Below are 25,382 nucleotides of genomic sequence, written 5' to 3' on the forward strand. Positions count from 1 at the left end.
ATCCACACATCTCCAGGCCTGCCCTGCTCACCTTGCCTGAATACTGTGGGATGCCCACCTCACGGCACACGGATCTTGGCTCCCTGTCCTTAGTGACCAAACAGTCCTTGCTGCTCCCTGGCAGTTTAGCTCTATCCTGACTCGATCCAGACAGGTGGTGAGAGGTAAGAAACTAAGCTATCTGGGGATGGAGATGGTCCTGGATTTCTCCATGACCTCTTTGAATGTCATTTCCTTCATTAGCACTGAAGATGGTTTCATTCTCCCTGACCACTGCTGAGCCCCCACTAGAACATCAGGTATCTTCATTCAGCAGCTGTACTGCCTGCACTGCTCTGGTAGGAACTCTGCTTGGATCTCTGTCACTTTGGTGGAGGGTCAAGTGCCCTGCCAAACTCCAATCACTAGGTCCTGTCAAGCTGCCCTTTGCCATGTTAGGCTTCTTGGCTTTCACTTTTCTAAGAAAAGGAGTTTAAGAAGGGGATGAAGGAGGTAAACAGTCTGCCTCATGTGGCAGGTGCTATAAGAGGGGTGACAATGAAAGGCACATTCCTGCTAGATTTTATGCTTCCGTAGTTCTCTGTCCTCTTGTCCTGTGTTCCTAGAGGAGGTGATGGTCAGGATCAGCTGTAGGTTTGTTTACAGGGCTAATCCTAGGCCAGGATGAAGATTAAAAAGAGTAAATCAGACAAGAATTTTGTCTTTTACAAAACTTGCTATACAGTGCAGGAATTCTGTGCATAATTGTGAGGGAAAAGTTCATTAAGTCAAAATATGGTGTGTACCTGTAGTTGTAGAGTAGGTTGTTTGAAGACCAGTTTCCCAGAGATGGATTATTTTACGCAAGGGTTCTTAAACTAAGCAAATTTTGCTCCCTGTCTTCATGTAAAACAACTCCAAATGATTTCTATTTCCATTTCCTCAGTCATTATATTTTTTCTGTCTTTCAGTGCACAGGAATTGGAGTCATAAAGGTACTGTAATGTTAATAGATCTGTCCCAGAGTTCATGAGGTCAAACTTGTTGTTCTTATCATATGACTAACAGTGCAAAAACCTGGAGTCAACTCATTTAATCTTGGGCATAAAATAATCGGCACTAAAGAACTGCATATCCATAAATCAATAGAGACTAACCTCTAATTCATTTTTTTTTGGGTCACACATTCTACTTTCAGCACAAAAGCAGATAAGGTAACTATAATTAAAATGTCTATTTCCTTCCCTACTATTTGTGTTAACATTCATGCTATTGAATATACCCCTTTCATAATGCTATATTTTTTCAGTATTCTACAGTTATTGTTTCATTAAAAATACCCCTGTGATATTAACTATATAATAAATTACAATTCAAAATAAAATATCAGCCATTTCATCTATGAGAGAGAATAATAAATCCGTAATAAAAAATAATAAAGTTTAGCAATATGATAATGTAGCATGAGGTTTTTATAGACTCCATGTAAATATTAAAATCTATGAATTTTTTATATTGTGTAAAACTGTAAAAAATAGTAGTGAAGGGGGAAGGGAAAGGAAAAAAGCAGCAGTAGCAGGCTGGCTTAAACATGAAATTTTCTGATTTCTTTTTATAATCTGAAAAGTAGTGTATAAAAATTACGCTCATTATTTGTTTCTGGCCTATCTGATTGACTAGAGATATTAAATGTAAATTGAAGAAGGAAAACTCCATCTCTGCACTTTCCAGCCCACCGTATCAGTAAGTGAAGAAACTCTAAAGCCCAATCACCTCTCTGCTTGCCTTCCTTTGCTCACACCTAGTACCCTTGTACATACTCTGCCCTTATTTTTCCAACTATGCTTTAAACAACTTCTTTATTTGGTTTCTTTTTATGTATTTGGGATTTAACAGAATGTAGCAGATTATGCAAATATGGGAAGAAGAGAAGAGGAGAGGAGAGCAGAGCAGAGGAGACATGAAATCCTCCTTGCAACCATTTTCTTCTTGTTGCATCACCCTTCACACCACACTGGTGGGATACGAATTTAAAGCCTTAATTTCCTTGTAGACTAATGATAATTTATTTAATTGTACTAGTCCAATACTTAATATTTCTTCTGACAGCAGATTGCACATGACATATGCAATTTGATTTAAATAAAAAAACTGTCTTAAATGTTTTTTATTTAAATAAAAGGGGAAGGATGAAAGATATACCAGAATATGGATTTCTGAAACAGGTTCAAAACAGGTACAAACAGTTATTGTTTAAAAACCTGCCTTTTTGGAAACTTGACACTGGTCAGCCTTGTTTTCTTGTATTGTGTTGGTCTAGAGACAGCACAACAAAATGTACTTGATATACCCTAGAACATGCTAATTAGTAAAATATGGGGGTACTTGCTGTTCTTTTATGATGGAACTGCTTCCATTCAATCAACAGGTAGCTTGTCACTGACAAGGACATTGTGGACTCTATGTTCATAATGTCGATTCTTGTTAAATTTCTAGAAAGGAGGAGAGGAAGTAGAGAGGAAACAAAGCTACACTGTCATAAAATAAGGAACTAGCTAAGCATCTGCATTTCTGAAACAAGAAGTCTCTTTCTTCTGTAAACTTAAAACTTTGTTTACCATGTGTGGGTCTTTGAAAGAGCAGTATGGAAAGTCCAGGTTGGATGGGGGTTTGAGCAACCTGGTTTGGTGGAAGGTGACCCTGCCCACAGCAGAGGGGTCAGAACTAGATGATCTTTAACATCTCTTCCAACCTAAACCACTCTATGATTCTATGACAGTATGAGGCTAGATAAAGAGATGCTCAAGGGAACATAAAAATAAGAGTCACAGCACATAATCTGAAAACATTTAAGGACAACCACAGACTTAATCTCTTGTTCTGCCACACTACCTCCACTGCCAGTATTCCATACTTATTGTCAAAAAGAAGTATGGGGGTTCCTAGTCCTTCACAGGAGCCTGCCGGCTTAAGGTGGCTTCAACCTATCTGGGACCAACATGCCAGCAACTGAGGTCCACCAGGCATCCCAGGAACTCCACCTTGTGCTGTTGAAAAGAGTCAATCTCTGGGGGTTGGTATAGAATCACCACTGTTGCAAGTGACTAAGGCTTCCCTGGCATTCCTGTTGTGCCTGTTGAGCGCTGGAGGACATGAAGATGCCAAGAATGCCACTACCCAGTTATCAAGAAGGCTCTGCAGCACATTATGTACAAAATGATGGAGGTGGTCAGAGACAGGAGAGACCAAAAGGTATCACAAGATCCTCATAGTACCTGTATCTGGTTCAGAAAGCAGTTTTCTGCTCATACCCTTCCAGCATGCAGGAAGTGCAGAGTTTGTTAGAATTTGCCAACTTCTTTTGTTGATTCCTAAGAGGGTTTTCCAGCATCATGGCTCTCATAACAGCACCTACTTGAAAGGGGCCTCACTTCCTATGGGCATGAGAAGCGCATGCAGCTCCTGAGGGACAGTCATTCACCACAGCTTGCGTTACTGTCCTGCTGATGTCCTGGCTGGGATTTCATTATGGAAGCAAATGTCTCTGGGCCATAGAGCTCATACTCTCCTAGAATCTGATCCAAAGCAGGAGCCATGACCCTATGTTTTTTTTCCTCTGTGCAGATCACTCCCACAAATAGGAAGTGTGACATCCAAGATAAACAGCACCTGAAAATCAAAGTTGCCTCTGAGGAGTGGTAGCGCACTCTTGAGGCAGCAGCAGAACCAACAGTGGTGCTGACCTATCCTCAGAATACAACTGAGGGATCAGCTGCTGCTCTCCTCACCTTGTCTGATAGACTTCCCTCTCTCCATAATTTAATTGTCCATTAACTGTCACTAACTTTGGTTTCCAACCCAGAAGTCTGCCAGCCCCAGCAGCTGCCTCATATGTGCCTGCACCAAGTGACTGTCAAAGCAGGCAGTCTATTGATGCAACTGACAACACAGTTGCCATTTCTACCACAACAAAGCAACTGCATTTTCCCCATCTGTGTTCTCATTCTTGGCTGAGTGAGGTGGGTGGTGCCTATGTCCATATCCCCCTCTTCTGTGGACAGTATGGAAGGTAGAGTAAAACATGATGGAGATCTTCCAAAGGTCTACATATGCTCTTCCTGGCAGAGACAGGTGCTTCTCCAGTGACAGGGCAGCCTGGTAGACTGCCCCAAGCTCTAGGGTAGGTCAGTCCTAGCCATTTAATTTTGAGGGTCACAGACAGACAGACAGACACAGACCTTAAAGGGCCCTAAGGGGCTTGCTCTTCAGACCTATTTTCCAGAGTCAACTGATTTATGTATTTAGTGGCCAGCTACTCCCCCTGATGGAGCTCCAGCATTTCAGTGTGCCAGGTCACTGCACAGTTGTGGTCCCTCCAAAAACTGCTTTGAAGCAGTAAGTCATCTCATTTTGGACCACAGGGCCATTGTCTTCCGCATGGTCACAATCCACTCACAGGTTGCTCTGGGAGATTGCTGCTGCTGAGTACCTCATGTCCCTTAGCATATACAGCACCTTGATAGGCTGTAACGATTAGCCACACCTAACAAATAAATCCCAGTACAATTGCGCACTCCCCACTGAATGGTTCTGCGACCACTCCGTAACCACAGAACCACAGAATGCTTTGGTTGGAATGGACATTTAAAGATCATTTAGTCCAACCCTTCTGCCATGGGCAGGGACATCTCTTACAGAGGTTTCTCAAGACGGGGAGCAAGAGACCTTGAAGCAGCCTGCAGTGCTGTGTCATACCTCTACATACTGCAGGAATCTGAGGTTAACCTGCAGACGATGGGGAGCCTGAAGGCCAGGCTCCATCATAGTCAGCCTAGGACTTGAGGCGGCCCATGCTACCTGCCACGAAGCAGCAAGAGTGGGGCTGCTCTGCAAGGGATGACAGTGAAAAGCTGGAGGAGATCACATCACAGGACAGTGATCTCACCAACCAGGGCACAGCACCCAAATAGGGCAGTCTGGTGACAGTAGCAGCTGTTGACAGTCCCAGGGATCACCAGGTAAATGTGAGATGGCAGGTCAAGTCTAAGTGCAATCCATGAAATCCAGTGAACAGAAGCTGCAGGGTACAGTGTTAGGCACATGCCTGCCAGCAGCACAGCTCAGGAAAGGGTTGGAGGCCAAGGCTGGAGCAGAAATGGAGCTACCCCTTGCAGCTACGCTGGTGAGGTGCACTGGCATGTATCTTAGGCTCTAGGTTAACTCCAGTGTAATCAGGAGAGAACAACGTAACACAAACATCGCCCCAGCGATCTTGCACCTTCTCACTGGAGCTTAAAACCCAGACCAAACATGTCTTGAGGGCATTCATCTGACCACAGATTATCTTCACAGTCTCTCCAGGTCCTTCAGTCACCCATTGCTACACCCATCCTGAAAAAGTTGCACAAAGATTTAGGAAAACTTTTAAGGGGTGAGGAAGGAGAAGAAATGCAGGAACAGGCAAGAAAGATGATAGAATTCAGGCTTGCCAGTTCTGACATAAACAGAAACACTGGAAATAGGGCCTGTGACGCCACCTGCTCCCACTCCATAATGAATAAGAATTATAGTATCCCAATTTCCTGATTAAAGACAAGGACAAACTTTGTGGATTTTTGTTTGTTTTACTTCAAATAAAGGTCTTAGAATTATACTAAGACCTGGGTTGCAGTCCTAAGTAACAGAAAGAATGGTCTCTCTGTTGAGAAGTACTAAATGCAGAAATGTCCAAAACTACCTTAAATAGAAATTGCAGATTGCAAATTGTATTTCATATCAAATACAAATTGTATTTTATAGATAACACTGGATTTCAAAGAATGAGGAAACTGCAGTTACTCAATCTATTTTCAGACTTAAAATTCAACTGTGCGGATTATGTAAGTATGTCATAAACAAACAGAACAACCAACTAATAAAGATGTTTTAGAAGAGAGGCAGATGGAAGAAAAAATAAATGAAGATATTCCTTCCCCCAGACCAGCTATTACACTTGGGAGGAAAAAAACCAAACACATTACTGTCACATGTACACTCACTGCATTAGGAGAGCCTCAAGTTACCACTAAATTAGGCAAAATAAAATGTCTTTATTGCCCGTTCCAGATTAGGACCTTTTCAAAAGTGTGTTGCTGTTAAAAATGAAATGTTAAATATAGGGGATATCATTTCAGTCTCTACAAACCAGAAACTCTCAAAGTAAAACTACATCTTTAAGCACTGCAGATATCAAAGAAACAGAATATCAGCACTAACGCTTTTGCCTGAGGTAGTCTGATATCCTTGCTGTTACTCTAGTCTCAGCTTCCTTCTGCTCACACACTTGGATGCTTTTTTATGACACCCAGTGTAACTACATGATGCAATTTCACAAGTACAGTAAAAGGTTAATCATTTTAAAGCCATACCATTCATATCTCTAACAGTGTTCATTTTTTAAAACGCGCAGTTGGTTGGACTGTGCAATTCTCTCCTTAAGTCGGCTGAGACAACTCTTTAGGAATTACTGATGAACATTTTAAATACATAAAGCTGTGCCTGTCTTATCTGTACAGACCTACATTTTGGAAATTGAGTCGGCCATACCATACCATATAGTAATAAAGTAAAACATGCAGTAATTTCCTAGTAAGTTACTGCCATTTAACAATGCATTTTTCCAAGGCACAGTACACAAAAGAACTCCTGCAATGGCAGATCGATGTACCACATGAAAATTTTAACCTTCTAATGGGACAGTGTGACATGTTTTGCTCATTCTTTGTGTCAAGTGACATAAGGCAGCATAAGCAGCACAATGAGGAAATTCAGACATCCCTGGTTCTTCATCATAGTCACAATGAATACTGGTCGTCTACACAAATGAGAGATACAAAGTTGTAAAATATAGGAATATAATTTTATTCTGTTAATTTGCAAATGTATTGGTACAGCTGTTCTGAGAAAGCTTCTGAGGAAAATTTTTCCATAACTCTCACTCTCCCAGCTGCTCCCATTGTGTCCTTTAAGATAGGATCTCTCACAATTTTTTCCATTGCTTCAGCGAATTGGGTTGGTTGAGGATCACACAAAAATCCTGTAACACTATGCAAGATTGATTCTAAAGGACCACCTGAATTAACTGCTATAACTGGACATCTCATATACATTGCCTCCAAAGGGACAATACCAAAATGTTCATTGCTTGGTGTATAAAGCACACATACACAGTTACTAAAAAGGGAGACTTTCTGTTCATCTGAGAACGATCTCAGAAAAGTCACATGCTCATTAACACCAAGCTTGGCTGCAAGTCTCCTCAGCTCTTCGTAGTGCTCCACATTTTCCAGAACTCGTTTATCATAACCACCTGCCATAACCAGGTGAACTTCATTCCACTCATGAGAATCAAGTCTTCCTCGAAGTTCATGCAAAGCTTCAAGAGCCAATGCTAGATTCTTTTTTCTCTCATACCTATTAATGGAAAGAAACAAGAACTTCTTCTTTTTCGGTATCAGGTCAACTATGTCTGCAGGAACGATTGTTTCAAAGCTATTGACGTTGAGTGATGGGTAGAGGACATCTGGGTTTATGTGAGACAGGGACTTAAATGTGTCTTTGAACACGCTGGCAGTAAACTTGCTGTTCACAACAATACAGTCTGCCATGCCAGTCGTGTACTCTTCCAGCCAGTCGAGTGGCCATCTGTAGAGACGCTTCAGGAAAGATTCTCTCTTGGTCAGAAGCTGGTCAGGAAAGTGACAGTAAAACAAAACCTTCTTACGGGTTCTGGCCAGTCTAAGTATGGGAATGCAAGCAGACACCTAGTGCAACCAGAAGAGACAGGACAAGAGGAGATATTAATTATTTGTGTTAGTGCCACCGGAGCGTACACGTGATTTCAAAGCCACACCCTGAGGGTCAGTCCTTTGTAAGCCAAGTGCCTTCTCCCTCTCTCTTCCACAAGCACTCCCTCACCCAGGACCTCTTGTTGAGGCCCTAGATCTCCTTCCTCACAAAGACAAGGCACCCTGCTCCCCACCCAGGCCCCACCAAGCCTCAGGACTTTTCAATGTACTTCCTCCCTGCCACTATCACAGGAGATGGGAATGGAGCCCAAGCTGCAGCAGCATCCTCCCTCCAGCTGCCCTAGAATGCAAGAGTGTTGCAAAATGTGGAATATGTCAAGATTATCTTAGGTGAGGACATTCTTTGATGTACAGTCTTTGTATACTCTGAAGGCTAATCAGAAAGAATGGAGACCTAATCACAGTAACAGGCAGAAGCCAGCATCCCTTAGTGCAAAGACATCCCGGAACTAACAAGTAAATCAAGATGTTGTTGCAGAATAGAACAGATAGCAGCTAGCAACCCTTACGCAAGGACGTCCCGGAACGAACAAGCCTTAAGGCTGTAGTAAATCAGGATGTTCATGTATGTCTATGTCATTGTCATTGTTATGTTTACGTCATTGTTAATGTGGCAAAATACTCAAGGTCTTATCGCTGAACTATAATGTTCATTATAATACTAAAAATCATGCCTACAAGACAAAAAGATCCCTACCCAGGTGAAGATCCTTTCCCTGAGCACATGTAGAAGTTAGCTGGGGTTATGTAACTTGTATGGAATCACAGAATCAATTAGGCTGGAAAAGACCTCTGAGATCATCGACTCCAACCTATGACTGAATACCACCATGTCAGCTAGACCATGGTACTGAGTGCCACATCCTGTCTTTCTTTAAACACCTCCAGTTACCTCTCCGGGCAGTCCATTCCAATGTCTAATCACCCCTTCTGGGAAGAAATTCTTTGTAATGTCCAACTCAAACCTCCCCTGGTGCAGCTTAGGACTATGCCTTCTCATCCTGTCGCTTGCTGCCTGTGAGAACAGGCTGACGCCCAGCTGGCTACAACCTCCTTTCAGGTAGGTGTAGAGAGTGATAAGGTCACCCCTGTGCCTCTTTTTCTCCAGGCTAAACACGCCCAGCTCCCTCAGCTGCTCCTCACAGGACTTGTGCTCCAGACTCTTCACCAGCTTCGCTGTCCTTCTCTGGAAATTACTAACCAATCATAATTGAGAGGCTGCACTTGGAAAGTGACTGACTGAATCTCTGTATAAATAATGGTGAGGAAAGCCCAGTGGGATGATCTTGATTTGTGGAACACCACTAAGCAGCCAGCCTTGCACAACTCTGAAATAAACAATCAATGTCTTTCTCTCTCTCGTGTCTAATTATTGGCTTGTTGCACACCACGTAACGAATACGATTTTGTAGGGATTTGATGCTCCAGAGGTCTGGAGCATCTCTCTTACAAGGAGAGACTGAGTGCAGATCTCATTAACGCATATATCTCCAGGGCAGATGCCAAGAGGACAGTGCCAGGCTCTTTTCAGAGGTGCCCAGCGACAGGATGAGGAGCAATGGCCACAAATCAAAACACAAAAAGTTCCACCTCAGGACGAGGAAGAAATTCTTTACGCTAAGAGTGGCAGAGCACTGGAACAGGCTGCCCAGGGAGCTCGTGGAGTCTCCCTCTCTGGGGGGCACTCACCAACCCATCCGGACGCATTCCTGTGGGTCGCCTGCTCTAGGTGACCCTGACTGGGCAGGGGTGTTGGACACGGTGATCTCCAGAGGTCCCCTCCAACGCTAAGAATTCTATGACACTGTGAACACCCTGTCGGGCCTGCGGCGGCGGTGCGCCCGTGCCCGCGCCCGCACCTGGTCGCAGACGAAGGCGTCGCAGCTCTCCCCGCTGAGCAGCAGCACGTACAGGGCCAGGCAGGCCATGCGCAGGGCGGCGCACAGGGCGTGCCCGCGGCCGCACAGGGAGCGCGGCACCCAGCCGCCCGCGCTGCGCACCGCCAGCCCCCGCGTCTCCGCGAAGCAGCGCCCGGGGTCGTAGTGCGCCGTCCAAATCTGCACCCGGCAGCCCCGCGCCCGCAGCGCCAGCGCCGCGTCCACCACCAGCCGCTCCGCGCCGCCCAGGCCCAGGTCCGGGTGCAGGAACAGCACGGACGGGCCGTCCCCGCCCGCCTCCTCTTCCTCCATGGCGCTGCCGGGCGGATGGGATCGCATGCGCAGCCCGGCAGTCCCGGCGGGACACGTCAGCCTTCCTGCCGGGCCTTCGCGCCCGCCCCGCCCGCCGGGCGCCCGCGGCGCTGCCCGGCCCGTCTCTCCGACCGGTCTCGCTCCGGTCCGGCCGCTGCGGGACAGCGGGCGCAGCCGAGCTGTGGCGCGGGGGCAGCGCGCTGGGGAAACTGCAGCTGAGAGAGGGGGAGAGGGATAAGGGGCCGGTGCTGCTCAGGCGTTATCCTGGGAAGCCGCGCGGTGCCGGGATGCGCGGCGCGGGGGCGGAGCCTGCAGCGGGCAGGGACGTGGCCAGATCTGCCGTAGCGGAGCGTGTGTGAGACCGCGCCGACCCCGAGCCAGCGCCGCAGCCATGGTGAGGGGCTGCCCCGAGGCGGGGGGCGGCTGGGGCGCCCCTGCTCCCCCGGCCGTGCCCGCTGCGTCTCACCCTTTCCCGGTTCTTTCCTCTCTCCGCAGCCCGGGCCCAACCCTAGCGCCACCAGCGTCGGCTCCTCCGGCCGCTCCCCCAGCAAGGCAGTGGCTCCCCGCGCCGCGGGATCCACCGTCCGGCAGAGGTGGGTGCCCGCCGCGTCTCCGTAGTGGGGGCAGCTCTGCCCTCCGTCGTGCCCTCTGCTTTCCTGGCTGCCCAGGCTGGTGCCCTCTGCTTACGTGGTAGCACAGACTGATGCAAGTCCAGAGGTGGGCAACGGAGCTGGTGAAGGGTCTGGAGCACAAGTCCTATGAGGAGCAGCTGAGGGACCTGGGGTTGTTGAGCCTGGAGAAAAGGAGGCTCAGGGATGACATCGCTCTCTACACCTACCTGAAAGGAGGTTGTAGCCAGGTGGGGATCGGCCTGTTCTTCCATGCCATGAGCGACAGGATGAGAAGGCATACTCCTAAGTTGCATCAGGGAAAGTTTAGGTTGGACATTAGGAAGAATTTCTTCACAGGGCTATTAGGCGTTGGAATGGGCTGCCCAGGAAGGTGGTGGAGTCACTGTCCTTGGAGGTGTTTAAGGAAAGACAGGATGTGGCACTCAGTGCCATGATCTAGTTGACATGGTGGTGTTTAGTCATAGGTTGGGCTGGATGATCTCAGAGGTCATTTCCAACCTAAATGATTTGTGAAGTGTCTTGCTTCTGTAGAGTCTCTTTGGGATGCCTGGTGCTAGAAACTGGCAGACTGCTAATGTGTTTTGTTCGGTCTTTGTTTCGTTCTGTTGTCCCTTAAAGGAAGAATGCCAGCTGCGGGACAAGGAGTGCAGGCCGTGCCACGTCCACAGGTACTGGTGGGATGTGGCGATTCTACACTGAGGACTCACCGGGGCTCAAAGTGTAAGTTGGATTAATGTGTGGTGGCAGGCACGGGGTCTGTAGAGTTCTTCTATTTATATAGTCTTTCAGTCTGTGAATTATTAATAAACTATCAGTATCCTGGTGTGCATGGGAAAACATACTGAATTGGTGGCTGGGTTGACACATTTTATTTATTGTGTAAACCTGGAGAAGTACTTTTTAAATTTATACTGGTTTGAAAAAGGTAGGTACAAGTTGCAAAGTTGCAGTCTTTGAAGTTGAAAACTTAGGCATCTGTGTGCGTGTTTTTGTTCTCTTTTAATTAAAATTTTGGGGTTTTTTTTATTAGTAGCTATATTGTGATCCTCTGCACCCACTTGAAAATACAGTATAACTGATATGCTGTATGGTTGCATAATCTCAGGTGTCTCTATTATAAAGCTGCAGATAGACAACTTTAGCTAAGCTTGCAAAGCAAATAGCATTCCGATACCTTGTATATCATTGTTTTTACAAGATAATATTCCAAGATTATGGTCAAATATCTGGTGTTGTCCCTTAAGCTCTAAAGAGAGCCTGAGTTTTTACTTTTTGGGCATTTCTAGTCATTCAGATCAGTTTCCCAAACAAACTTTGCAGCCTAATACTTGGGTAACAAAGGTGGAAGGGAAGGTGTATTTCAGCTGATGAGTGCACGCTAGGTCATACCCTGAGTGGGAACTTTTGCTTCTTGTAGAGTGATACTTCATGGCCTCTTGTTCTTACTGGGTTGAGGAATCTCAAGACACTCAGGGCTGTTTCTTGGTTGTTTGTTTTTTTTTCCACAAATCCATTAGCATTTACTTTTGGAGCTCTTTAAGAGGACTTCTGCTGGCTGCAGAAACAGAACATTTGGGTAAGGGTTGGCGATAGTCTAGTTAATGATAGTTCCACCAGTAATCCTTCTTTTGAAGTTGTCTTATGTGTTTTCATATGTGCTTGACACTTTAAAAGCCAAAACCTATACAATAAACAAAGTAGTGATGTTGTCTTGCTTTCTCCATTCTGAACCCAGAGAGGAGACAAGGCAAAGAAAAGAAAAAGACAGTGAGCAGCAATAGTGTTCTAGAGCAAATATGTGCAGATAGGAAGGGCAACTACTTTCTGTGTTTTTTGGTCTACTAAAGCTCAATTTAAAAAATGAGTGAAACCAAACTGAGAAAAAAACAGAAGGGGGCTACCATTAGGTAGATTTTTAAAAAAATAGATGTATGATGCAAACTGTCAAAGCACCTTTAACAATTTTGATAAGTTTCCTTGTGAATCCTTTGGTTTCCCTTTTGATATTGAATGACCACTGAGTTTAGTGGCCATTCAACATCAACTTGAATTCAACATCAAGTTGCTTGTACTGAGTTTGCACTCAAGCTCAGTACAAGCAGGTCAGTAGATAGATTTTCCCATCTATTTGTGTTGCAATACATTGGTTTTCAGTTTTAAACACTGGGAGTGTTTCTTGGGGTTTTTTTTGGAAGCTGCTGTGGGTAGCTGCATGGTCAGGCTTTTAGTGGAAGAATTAAAAGTAAAAGTGAGTTGGTTTTACAAATCACTTGCACATTAGAAGTAACATTTTCTGAGCTGTGTCTTGGGAGCAACTTTCTCGCTTACAGCTTTCCATGTATTTTTCTATATGTTTTTTTCCATAGCAACCAATTGTTATGATCTCTGTCCAGTTTAGTAGGCTTCAAGATGAAAATGGCCTGTAGTGGGGTTGTGTTTGCCTCAGGAAAGTGCTTCAGCTGAAGTTGTTTTTAAAAATGGTTGGGATCACTACTGCATGATGTAATGTGAAAGCTTAGCCTGATAGTGGTGAGTGGTTGGTGTTTTTTTAAATTTTGTTTAAAATATGAGGTCCTTACTATGAAAAAATACATAATCCACCTGAGACCATGTTAATTCATACTAGCTAAGATCAGGAGAATTTCTAGAAAAAAAAATTTCTATATTTCATATTTTGCGTAATTATGCTGATGCTTCAGTTATTTATTATCTGTATTCAACATCCAAAACAGTAAATATGTTGAATAGGCAAGTTGGTTTGGCCTCAGGAAAGATCATTTCTCTGTAGTACAGGATGCTATAAAATGTATGTCTTCAAAAGCAGTATTAGCAAAAGGGAGTTGTGGAGTGTCTGGATGAGAGTGGGATATGACATTTTTCTCTTTAAAGCTCAGATCAAGCATCATAGGCTCTGGAAAGAAAACTAAACCCAAACTTTTCGCTCTTTTTGTGGCACTTGGTACTTGTTTTCCTGTATCTTGTCGTGGGCTTTCTTACTTAAAGAGGTACAGACAGTGTTTCCTGTGGGTAGGGAGTCAAATTAGGCTTGTGGTATAATATGCAGCCTTGTGAGAGATGTTCTGCAAATGCACAGTACCAAATCTTTAGAGGTGCCTGAATCCATTTATTTATTTAAACTGCATGGTGGGCTGAGAAGGTGCAGGTGTATGGAGGAGAAGTGCAGGGTTTCAGCAGGTTATCTTTGGGACTGAAGGAAATGAGGTACATGTGTCTGTATTGGAGAGCTGGTTATTCTCTAGGGGTTCAATGTCATCCGCACGTTTAAAAAACACACTGAACACACAGTAAATCCCCACTATTTATTTTCACGTGACTCTGTTCTGATTAGTGGTGCTCCTTTATTCCTGTGTGCGTTTGGCAGAGCAGCTTATGTATTCCTACTGCTACAGGCTTGGATGAATTAAGTAGTAATTCAGATGCAGTGTAAGGACTTCATGCACTTGATATCATTAAGATTTACATTGTGTGGGATATAAACTTCAAATACGTATAGAATGTTGGTGATTGAGAAGTACATTTTGTTGCTCAGTGAAAGATACCCCTTGACAGGGGTTGCTTATGTAGTCACTGTGTGTTCAGACTTTGTTTATTTTGCTCATTTTGCTATTGGTTTATTTGCTAAATACTTTGTCTGTGTTCGGGGTTCTCCCTACTCAAATAAGTCTGATAGATAATAATTGAGTTTTAAAACTCAATGTAAGATTACAGTTATGACCATTTGAAGTTTGTAGACCATCTTCTCTAGAAAAATGTGTCAGTTACTTCCAGTCTTTTCAGTTTCTTTCTTTACTTTCTAGTCAGATAACATTTACCTGCTTACAAACAGTAACCTGTAGGGTAATACAGGCTGGATAACAGATTTCATGGTGTTTCTCCCAGTAGCATGTTGAAAATCAGAAATGAAATTGTTTGAAGTGAGTGGTATGAAGCACTGTTGAGTGTGTGTAATTGTGTAATAGTGCATGTAATTGTGTCTCAAAACAGCATGAAATAGCTGATTTAATCTATCGACATGCACCCTAAGGTTAACCTGTTTTTTAAAGACATCTCTATACAATTTCTAAACAATATATAAAAGTGTGAAGGAAAAAAAATAAGAAATTTGTTAATTATACATTTTAGGTAATGATTTAATGTTGTTAACTTTCACGTTTCATGTATCTTTTTCAAGAAAAGAGAAGTCCCTGTCTCTCACCCACTGCTGATGTTGTTTTCAAATGAAATAAAACCTTTAAAAAACCCCAGCTAATGCGAATTTTATGCCAAAATTTTAGTAGCCGCTAGAGGACTCTGTTGGTTTTTGTATCAGAGTGTATCTCTGCTCCGGTGGCTATCTGAGTAGTAAACACGGATGATAATTTTCCAGAGATTTTCACAGCGATGTGTAATAATGAACCATTAAGGGCTTTTTAAATAAGCGGTGTTTTTGTTACTCTGTTGCGCTTTATTGTGTAACGTTTAGGGTACGGAAGACTGTATCTTTAAAAACAAGAGCAGCAGCAGTTTTGAATAGAGGTGGCTATCTCATTTCTATGTACTTTAAGTTATTTCTGTGGGAATGGAAGGAGAGTTTTCTTGTACAGTTGCTTATGAACTGATGAGCTCACTTGGCTGATAATGACTGGCCTTTGGAGAAAGCAGATATTTTTTTTATGTTAATGCATTTTTTTCTTTATTTGTAGTGGGCCTGTTCCAGTTTTGGTCATGAGTCTTCTTTTTATTGCTTCTGTGTTTATGCTGCACATCTGGGGTAAATACACTCGTTCCTAGACTCAGCTACCAACTTAAAGCATACATCTTGGACCAAAACTATGGTGGATCCTGGTTGTTCTTGGAGAGAGACTGGGGAAGCTTCCTATCACCTGTTGAAGTCCTGTCAACTTTGGCTATAATACCGAATTAATTTCTCAGTTCACTACTTGGGCAGCTTTCAAGTCTGTCATGGGTCATTTTATATTTGTATCTGTACACTTAGAATGCAGGTATTGCAATAAAAGTTGTATATGGAAATAGAAACAGTCTTAACTGTATTTTTTCCTCTTCCAGCATACCACAGCTAGCACATTATACTTGTGGTTTTCATATATAATCATATTTCTGAGTAACTGTCATTTGACAGTTCAAGCCAGATTCTTCTATACTATACATTCCTATATAATTTTATACTAGAATATCTTTTTTTTTGAATGGGAGAAGCAAAATCAGGTTCACAAACACGTGAAGGTAACAAATGTACTCGTTGAAATAAAACTGAGGTACCTGAGCTGAGCTGGTCATGTTCATCTGTTAACTCCAGGAAAATAGCTGGATTTATTTATTTCCTAAATGCAAGTTAAACTTTAGGCCGTGCTCATACATAAAAGTTATCTATATGTATGCTTGTTTTTTCAAACACTGCTTGAGGAACAACATGAACTAGTACCTAACTGATTTAAAAAAGAATAATTGCATGGCTGTCAAAGACATGTTTTGCTTTCAGGCACATGGTGTGATTCTTAGGGCTGTCCTGTGTGGGGACAGGAGTTTGGACTTCAGTGATCCTTTTGGGTCCTTTCCAACTCAGGATATTCTGTGATTCTGTGACTCTGCAGGTCCAGACTCTTTCAAGGGGACTTACATGGAAATGGGAAGACTGGAAAAGCAATGACTGCATTTTAAATAACAGGACTTGCAAACATGTTGAGATACAGCTAAGTGGCTCTTCAGATAATCACTTCAGTTTACTTCAGGATGTTATTTTCCTTTTGAACAGTCAGACATCTCTTTTTAAAGGTATCTACGTGTTTTCACAATAGCATTTCTCACTACCAGTAAGGTCTTGAAGTTGGATAGAATTATTTTAGCCCGTTTTTCATGTTGTTTCTTATTTGACTATCAGCTTGTAATGGCAAAACAATATTCTTAGTTATGCAGCCTTGATACAAGTGTTGACTGCATGTTATAGGAGCAGCCCCTCTTACTCACCACCTTCCTTTAAAGCATTTCTTAAATTAGCATTACTTCTGAAAAGACCAAACTGTTCAGAACAAAACCAAGAATAAGAAATATGATCTTGGGGCTAAAAAGATAATCGCTTTGAGCTGTGCTTATGCCATGTACCTAGTGTAAATATAGAGGGAAAGACAGAAGACTTGGAACAGAAACTGAAAAATATCTTACAAAATGTAATAGTAGGAGAGTTATGTTTTTAGAGGGTTGGAAGTTGAGGAAGAGGGAATTCTGGTGACTCAAAGGCAGTCGGGTAGCAGAGTACATTAAATTGGTAGAAACTGAGACAAATAAATCGTTTATCAAAGGGAAAAGGATCCATAAATTATTTACCTCTATGCATATGGAAGTTAAAACACAAGGGAAAATAAAGCAAGTAAGGGGGTTAGCTCACTGCTTCAGAAGGTGGAAATAAGTCTCTCTTACTTAAATGCTTTGCTTAGCAAGAAAACAAAATCTGTACAGTCAGCGATTTCATCTTAAGGCAAGAAAATGCTAAGAGAAGACCAAATGCAAGTCAGTTGTTCTGCTGACCATGTGAATGGACTGTGTTACTTACTTAATTTGTGGGGCTCAAAGAAAAAGGAATAAAATATTCTAAAATAGGGTAAGGGTAAGGAATAATAAGTAACAGTAATATCAAAGTATGTAAGCTCTTCTTTCTTATTTTTTCTAATGCTCTGTTTAACTGCTTTCTAATATAGCAGGCAACAGTTTTCTTTGAAACACTTCCAGTCCTTAAAAGCTGTTTTCCCACACCAAATAATTCAATTTAAAGCCTTCCATATTTTTGCTTGTTTGGTATCCTGCTGCTTCTAAAGATCAGTATCAATGACAAACTCGGAAAAGTGATGGGGGACAGATTATTGCTGTACAGCCTTTTAGTATGTTTTTAATGCATTTAAATAAATTTTAATGCATTTAATTCAACTGAATATAAAAATGTTGACAATTTTGACAGTACTGTCCTTGCTTAAATTGTTTGTTTTCTGGAATGGCCTGTATCATACATTTTTGTATGCAGTGTCAAAAGAGTTTAATGTCTCTAGTTTTGAAAAAATTAGCTCCCACCCCTTCTCGGCTTTATATTTTGTGTCAGCTTAGCTGTGGTGATACTTTAGTTGGATGCAGCTAGGTGAAACATCCATAGCTTTGTTTTATATTTATTGTACTTGATTAAAACACAGATTTCTCTATTGTATGTTTTCAATTTGGGATTATTTTAATGATTAGCATAAACCTGTTGGATATTCACGCTCATAATTTTAGTATTTTGTGTGCACGAGTTGTAGTGCAATCTTGCAGTTGATGTTTATCAAACTTCAGCTCCACAGAAGTACGGACAAAGAAATGCAGGTTGCAAAGACTTACCAAAAGTTTGGCTGATAATGAATGTGAAATTCTGTTTGACCTCGGTTAATAAATTATAGCCATATGAATAAACAGTAGCTAATTCAGTGTGAATCTGAACCTGATGCAGTTGTGGGGCTTGGTAGACCTAGCTTTCTAATTTTGTTCCATTATTGTTTCCATACTCCTTGCTGAAAAGCTTTTTTTAATTACCTTTTATGGTGTTTTGGGAATAATTTAAGAAAGAAAGAAAGAAACAACAAAAACTTTACAGAAGGTTGAAGACTCATCCATGGAGGAACTCACAGCAGTGGATAGAGTTGGAGCCTTTCTCTCCTCTCTTCTAGTTGGAATTAAATAATACTCATCTCCCTTTTGTCTGTGTGCAAAATTAGCTAATGATAGGATTGCTTTCATTGAATGAAAGAGTTTGCAGAGTGAGAATGTCTCTCTTGTTTCTGAACTTAGAAAGAACCTAACAACATCTTTGGAAGGAAGAAAAATGTTATTGCTGGTTCTGCTTCCAAGAATATTTTCCACTTCCAAGCTGAAATTATTTCTAACCACTTTCTGCCGCCTGGCAAACTCAAGAACAGAAGAGAATCAGATAGGGCCTCTTGCCTCAGACCACTGCATGAAGATTGACCACTTGGAGGGGAAAATTTTTCAGTAAAATGACTTCTTACACCAAACCTTATAGCTCTGTTGTTTAGACTGTTGTAGCTATAGCAGTGTAACTTCTCTGAAAAAGCATCTATGTTCTGCAGAAAGCACAGAGGTATTTTATTTGTCCTGGTGTCGAAGAAAGGTGGTTCACCTGCAGCTGTTCCTGATATTTAAGGAACAACACTACTTCACACAGTGATAACCCTTTCTCTCCATTTTTTCCTGGCTTTTCTTGAGGATAGGTATCTTGATGAATTCCTTTTCTCTGTGTGAGTGACACTGAAATCTCTCCTCTCTAAGGTGAGATTTATCTTCAGATGAGTTAACTTTTAACAACGTGTCTGCTAATCGTTTTGTGCCTTTTGTAGGCAGTGGTGACAAACCTGCATTTCTAGCCTTTAGTTCTGCTAACCTGTTTTATTGTCAGGTGAAAAGGTGCTATATAGGAGCCTGTACCTCCAGGCAGTTGAAGAACTGTGGACAGCAACTCAGAGTAGTTGGAGCATTTGTCAGTGCTATAGGTGTCAGATTGAGATGAAATCCAACCCTTCATCCCAGCTGCTGCTGACAGAGCTACTGATCTTTAACTGTATTTTGGTGATGAAATGATCTGAGAACATCCAGTGCTGATGAAACTCAAAAACCTCATGAAGTCACACTTGGCAAGTTACGTTCATCAACAAAGACTTTACGAAGAACAAAAATTATAGCTCTGCAGACCCCGAGAGCAGTTTTGGTGAAAGCAGGCAGCCTTCAGAAGTGACGTGGCAGGAAAAGAAAGATGGCAGTAGATGTCCCTTTCTGCTTTCTGAAGGCATAAATAAATAAGGCTGGAAATTGTTCTTTTTAACCTCCCCCACCCCTTTCAACCACTGGAATCTGCTTTTCATCTTCCTTAGAAATTAAGGCCTCTTAGCCCAGCCTTTTCACAGGAGAAGTAGAGAAATTGTGAAATTGAGAAGTTCTGTCCAAAAGGATGACTAAAAGATGTTTTCTTCCTTAAAAAAATGCATTTAAATCAACAGATAATTAACAGTTTGATGAAGGATGTTTTCATGTTCAGTAGCCTCAATTTTTTATGTCTCTACTGCACTCTCAGTAAATAGCCATGAAAAGACAGAAGGTTGTCACAACTTACAGTATATGATAGATTGAAATAAAATAAGCCACATCTTCCCCCAAAGCATGTTCACATAGTAAAAAAATTAGTCTTCCTCCTAAAAAACAAAGTTAGCACATATGCGTGCTATTTATAATGCTATTATAAATTTATGATATTTTTAAAAAATCTATGTATAAAATTAATTAAATGTAATATTAAATATATATTTTTAATTTAATAGGCTTAACTTTATATAATCTCAAAGCAGTTTTTTTTTTAAATTTTAATTTTTCTGGGTTTGTTTTGGTCAAAATTAAAATGAAAAGTAATTACCAAATGCCAACATTTTCCATGAACTGGAAATTCACGTTGGAACCATCACTTAACACTAGATAGCTAAGACAGTGTGAAATAGTATTGGAAATATAGGTGTAGGTCATAGCAAAATGTACTTTGGTAGGAACTCATGGTTGTCTTTGATCTAGCCCCCTGCTCAGAGCATCAGGGCTTGATCAGGTTGCTGAGGGCCGTGTGCAACTGCATTTTGAAAATCTCCAAGGGAGGCGATTTCAGAGTTTCGGTGTTTGCCTGTCCCTGTGCTTAACCACTCTCCGGTGAAGATTTTTTTGTTATGTCCAGTTAGAATTTCTTTTTTTGACCTTGCAGTGATTGCCTTTCAACCTTTTGCTGTGCATTGCTGGGAGAGCTCTAGCTCCATTTACTCTCTAACTTTGGCTGAGGTCAGCAGCTAGTGTTTTCACCTTAGCCCTCTTGAGCTAAACAAACCTGGTGGCCTCTGTCCCTATATGTCATGTGCTCCAGCCTCCAACCATCTAAGTGGCCCTCTCCTAGATTCTGCAGTTTGTTAGTGTTTCTTTTGTATCTAGGGCACAAAACTAAGTACAGTTTTCCAAATGAGTGTCTAATAAATGAGTATCTTTACGAGTGCTTCCCTTGTCATGCTCGTTGTGCATCTTGCTACGTGGTTAGCCTTCATTGCTGCAAAGGCATGCTACTGGTTCATGTCCCACTTGTCTGCTAGGACATTTTATGGAATTGCTCTCTGGTGATTTGGAACCTGGTCTTATTGCATGGTGTTGCTCCATCCAAGATGAAGAACTTGGCATTTGTCTGTCCTGAGCTTCAGGAGGTTTTTGTAGGTTTATTTTTCCATACTGCTAAGGTCCCTCAGATTGCTGTGCTATTCTCCACTAGCTACCACTTTCTGAAATGTGGTGTCCTCACAAACTTGCTGAAGATGCAGATAAAGAGACAATTGCCTTCCTGCCAGCAGCACAACAGTGAGTCTGCATCACGGCAGGAGTACTTTAAGCTTCTGTCCCTGTTTATGACCATCCTCAAAAAAACCTGATATGTCTGGGCTTGAGTGTAAGCCTGGCACTGAGATACTGGATTTCACATAAGGACAGGCTCTACCCTCATGCATGGAGGATGCAAGTGAAAACTCAGACGTGCCTGAGAATGCCTTCCCAAAATTCGCTAGGCACTGTTCCCAGGCCTTCTGCTTATTCATTTCTCACTCACCACCTGTGCATTCAGATCTATCTGCTGGCTCATAAACTGATTTATATAAAGTTCTTACTTCTCAGTAGTCTGTACCATTTCTGTTATGCGTAGATATCACACAGACTATCCTAGAAGATGCCTACAGCATGCACTAGGTGGCCAGACCAATATGTAAAAGTTAATTTCTGGTAAGATTTCAGTAAAAAAGTGTGCTTTTCTGAATTTCCTCTCAGCATTCCCAGTGATCCCAGTAGAAGGAAGAAAAATTCTATTTATATACTCGTCCTTTATTCTTCTGTCAAACTAATTCTCTGAAAGGACTCTAGGAATACAACTGTAACCATTCTGCCAGGCACTTCTGTGCCAATAAAAAAGGGGTTTTAAGATATTTCATTAAAATGAGTTAAAGCCACTGCAAGCTGATACCTGTTTGTTCAAATGCTCCAGCTGGTGGACAACTCCTCTTCTGTTTGTCTCCAAAGACACAAATTTTTAGGTAACTGTACCAGTGGCCCTGTCCCCCATAACTCTTATGTGCTCTCTGGCTTAAGAATTGGTCCCACCCTATGACAACTGCTTCTGAAACAGGGCATTAAGGGGTGTGTTCTTTTTTCACATTAATGAAGAAATAAATAAATGTTTGTCTCAGGTCAGACTTGCTGAGTTTGGATGAAACTTGAATATATATTTCATGTGAGATGTATGCTGTCCTTCCATGGAAGCAGTGTAGAAAATAAAGAATTCAATCTTCTCACAGCACTTGAGTGACACAAGTCAGGCTAGAATTCAGGATTTCTGGGGTCCTTAAGTTATAGATATTCCTCTATGTAATGCTGTTCTTGGCATAGAAGTATGAAGTCCATCTGAGTTATCTTATGCATGAGCTGTCAACACTAGGAGATGTGGGTACCAGAGAGTAGCATTAGATGACCTTTCAAGGTCTATTGCAACCTGAATTTTCCTTTGACCATATGACACTTGTGGAGCCTTTTTGACGCTGACTTGAATGCATCCTCTGAAACTTGTGGTGTTTCTGCTGCACAGCAGTTGATGCAGAGAGCTGAAGGTAGAGCAGAACCTCAATAAAAACCTACTTCAGATTTTCAAAGGTCTTGTAGAGTTGTAGAGAATAAGAAGATTCTTAGTTTTATCTGTTATTTTATTCAGTCTTTGGAGATTGAATTTTTGATTGACTGAACCAAGTAGAGATAGTTTCATGATATTAACTAAGAACACAGTGTTTATTCCAAATAAATAAAACCCATGTCTGCAGGAATCATCAAAACTGTACATACTACTCCATCTGCTGGGGAAATCAATAACAACTTCCAGTATTTAGAAGGTGGAGACATTCTTCAATCACAAAGGCAGAGTATTTCCTATCTGTTTTGTACTTGTAGGCAAGTGTCTTTGCTTTTGCAATGCTCACACTACACAGGACAGACAGGAAATCTTAACTTGTTTGGAGAAATTTTGGTTTTTGAAAAATTCTGCAGGTATAATTACTAGTTTTTCTCCTGTTCCCTTTATTTCAAGATGAATAGCCCAAATAGATATGTGTGGTGGTTTGAAACTCCCAAGAATCTAATTTTTAAGTTCAAGCCCCCCTCCCACAGTTTGCCCCTGTGAGAGGGTTTAGTGATGGTATGGACTTGATATCTTTTTCACCCCATGTGGAGAGTTTTCAGACAAAACACAACCATTCGTTATTGGGGGAAGGGGAAAATATTTACAAAGGTTTATTTACACCCACATATATATTTACATTAAATTAAATTTCTCCTCTTCTTCAATAAAAGTCCATTCTGTGGGTATGTAATTTCCGTAGGGCGCACATGGACTATTGATTGGTCCAGTATTAGTATTACCAGTGGGGCAAACCATTACTACCTCAAAAAAGGTTTTTCAAACCACCACAATGTGGTTGACAGTCTTCAAATAAAAGACAGTCCAGAAAAGTTTGGCCTTCTCTTTTCTAGGCACTGTAGATTCAGAACATGAGAATGTTTGCTAAAATATCCAGAGCAGATCTCAGAAGTCAGTCTTTGTGGTCCAGGATTGCATTCTCTCTGTTTTTGAAGGGCTTAGCTCAGTGGTCCCTGATAAATACCTCTCAGCATCGTCAGCTGGAATTTTCTTTGCCAAGTTCTGTAATGACTCTGCATAGGGGTAAACGAGAATGACGGTGTGGATGGTGCCTGAAAATAACATGAAGCATGTTAGCATGAAATTAAAATCTCGTATGTTTTTGGAAGGTAATAGGTGTAAAGGTCTTGCCTCTTCCTTGAGCTATGAGATTCCATGTCTGATAGTAACTTCTCTCTTGAAATAAGAGAACCTTATAAGAAAAAAAAACGTGAAGGAGTAAAGTTATGTGAATTTCATTACATAGTTATGTAATTTCTTTACATAATCATTAACAACCATTTTTTTCAAAGTAACACACACATTGAAATGGAGAGAAAAGTTAGAGACAGTGAGCCACAGTCTAAATCTGCATTTGTGTTTGGATATGCAGGCGGAGACTGAGGATTATCTTGACTGTCCTGAAGACTCACATCTACTGTTTATTCTTATATTTTGAACTAGAGAAGGAGTAGTGAGCACCTTTCAGGAGTATGATCACTTCATTTTGGTGAGAAGTGAGCTTTCATTTGTACTGAAGAGGGTGTTAAAGTGCTCTTCGCAGCCATGAAATCTTCAGTTTTGCTCTTCTTTTGCAATGAATAAAAATGTGTGTTTGTTTCCTGTATCATGGCAAATTTGTAATTCAGACATTTGTCATAGAGACTGACTGATAAGTAATGAAATCTAGTCCCTTCTAATCTAGTCTGAATTGAATATTTGATCTGGAAGAAAAAGGGTTTGCGTCACAGTCCCTACCACTTGCCAGAGGTCCACTTGATCTGAAGACATGAATTCTTGAGAGGTTTTTTCAAGCTCAAAATTTCACTGGAGACGTTTCTGTTTCAGACTTTCAGATCTCCTTCATAAGGCCAGCGTTCCAGGAAAAGCTGTAGCCTTGTAGCCAAGTAGAGATGGTCTTGCGTTTATTGTAAGATGCCACAGGCTTTGTCTGAAGTTAACAGTGGAGACCTCTGAATCTATTGGGCTTTGTATGGACTTGTCTTGGCCTGCCTGTAGATTTATTTTACCTTGTTTACCTGTATTAGTGACTATCTAATGACCAGGTAACTATTACTTACTTTGTTTTAGCTTTTGACCACTTTGTGCAACTGTGTGGTATAACATCTAGTGTTATATATTTTTTGTAACTAGTAGTTATTAATAACAATTCTCTGTAGAATGAACTGTTTATGACTGATCCTAGAATAAAACACCTCATGAATACAGGGACAGGATGATACCAGAGGCCCCAGGGCTATGAACAACTCACAAAGGTCCCTTGTTAGCAATCAGAGGAAGGCAACCTTTAGAAATGGGTAAAACCAGTTAGGGATAACAAGAGAACATATACTAAGTATCCAACAAATGTAATATACACCATATGTACATGTGTAACATAGAGTTGGAGAAGATTGAAGGAAGACCCAAGAAGCAGAGCACGTTAGAAAACATGTAAAAAGGACTCCAAGCAGATTCAAAATTGAGGAGGAAGAAACCATCAACATCATACTGGCAAAAGAATTGAATTCTAAAAGCCCACTGCTCCCCTCCCCCTGCACTGAAACTATAATTGTTAAGACCCTGAGGTACAGTGGAAAGGTAAGCACACTGCCAAAAAAATGGGTAGGTCACGCAGCAGATCATCCTGAGTGCCATTACACAACATATGCGAGACAAACGGGATCGGGCCCAGCCAACAACCTGGATTTATGAAACGCACGTCCTGCTTGAGCAGCCTGATTTCCTTCTGTGACAAGGTGACCCACTTAGCAGATGAGGGAAAGGCTGGTTTATCTAGACTTTAATAAAACCTTTGACACCATTTCCCACAGCATTCTCCTGGAGAAACTGGCTGCTCATGGCTTGGACAGGTGCACTCTTTGCTGGGTGAGAAATGCGCTATATGGCCAAGCCCAGAGAGTGGTGGTGAATGGAGTTACATCCAGCTGCCAGC

General features: G+C 41.8%; 2 protein-coding genes across 2 annotated transcripts; one reads left to right on the forward strand and one right to left on the reverse strand.

Moving 5' to 3' along the window:
- Positions 1 to 5,601: 5,601 nt before the first annotated feature.
- ALG2 (ALG2 alpha-1,3/1,6-mannosyltransferase) lies at positions 5,602 to 10,094 on the reverse strand. Its single transcript, XM_027745330.2, has 2 exons — positions 9,686 to 10,094; positions 5,602 to 7,781 (listed from the first exon to the last, which is right to left on the reverse strand). The coding sequence occupies exons 1-2, from the start codon at positions 10,040 to 10,042 to the stop codon at positions 6,879 to 6,881; spliced, it is 1,260 nt and encodes a 419-aa protein (XP_027601131.1). The 5' UTR covers positions 10,043 to 10,094; the 3' UTR covers positions 5,602 to 6,878.
- Positions 10,095 to 10,165: 71 nt separating this feature from the next.
- SEC61B (SEC61 translocon subunit beta) lies at positions 10,166 to 15,686 on the forward strand. The gene is made up of 4 exons (XM_027745333.2): positions 10,166 to 10,409; positions 10,511 to 10,608; positions 11,266 to 11,367; positions 15,351 to 15,686. The coding sequence occupies exons 1-4, from the start codon at positions 10,407 to 10,409 to the stop codon at positions 15,436 to 15,438; spliced, it is 291 nt and encodes a 96-aa protein (XP_027601134.1). The 5' UTR covers positions 10,166 to 10,406; the 3' UTR covers positions 15,439 to 15,686.
- The last annotated feature ends 9,696 nt before the right edge of the window (positions 15,687 to 25,382 follow it).

Source organism: Pipra filicauda, unplaced genomic scaffold, assembly GCF_003945595.2.
Source record: "Pipra filicauda isolate LSUMZ 115617 unplaced genomic scaffold, ASM394559v2 scaffold224_size1409572_pilon, whole genome shotgun sequence".
In the NCBI taxonomy this organism is placed as follows: domain Eukaryota; kingdom Metazoa; phylum Chordata; class Aves; order Passeriformes; family Pipridae; genus Pipra; species Pipra filicauda.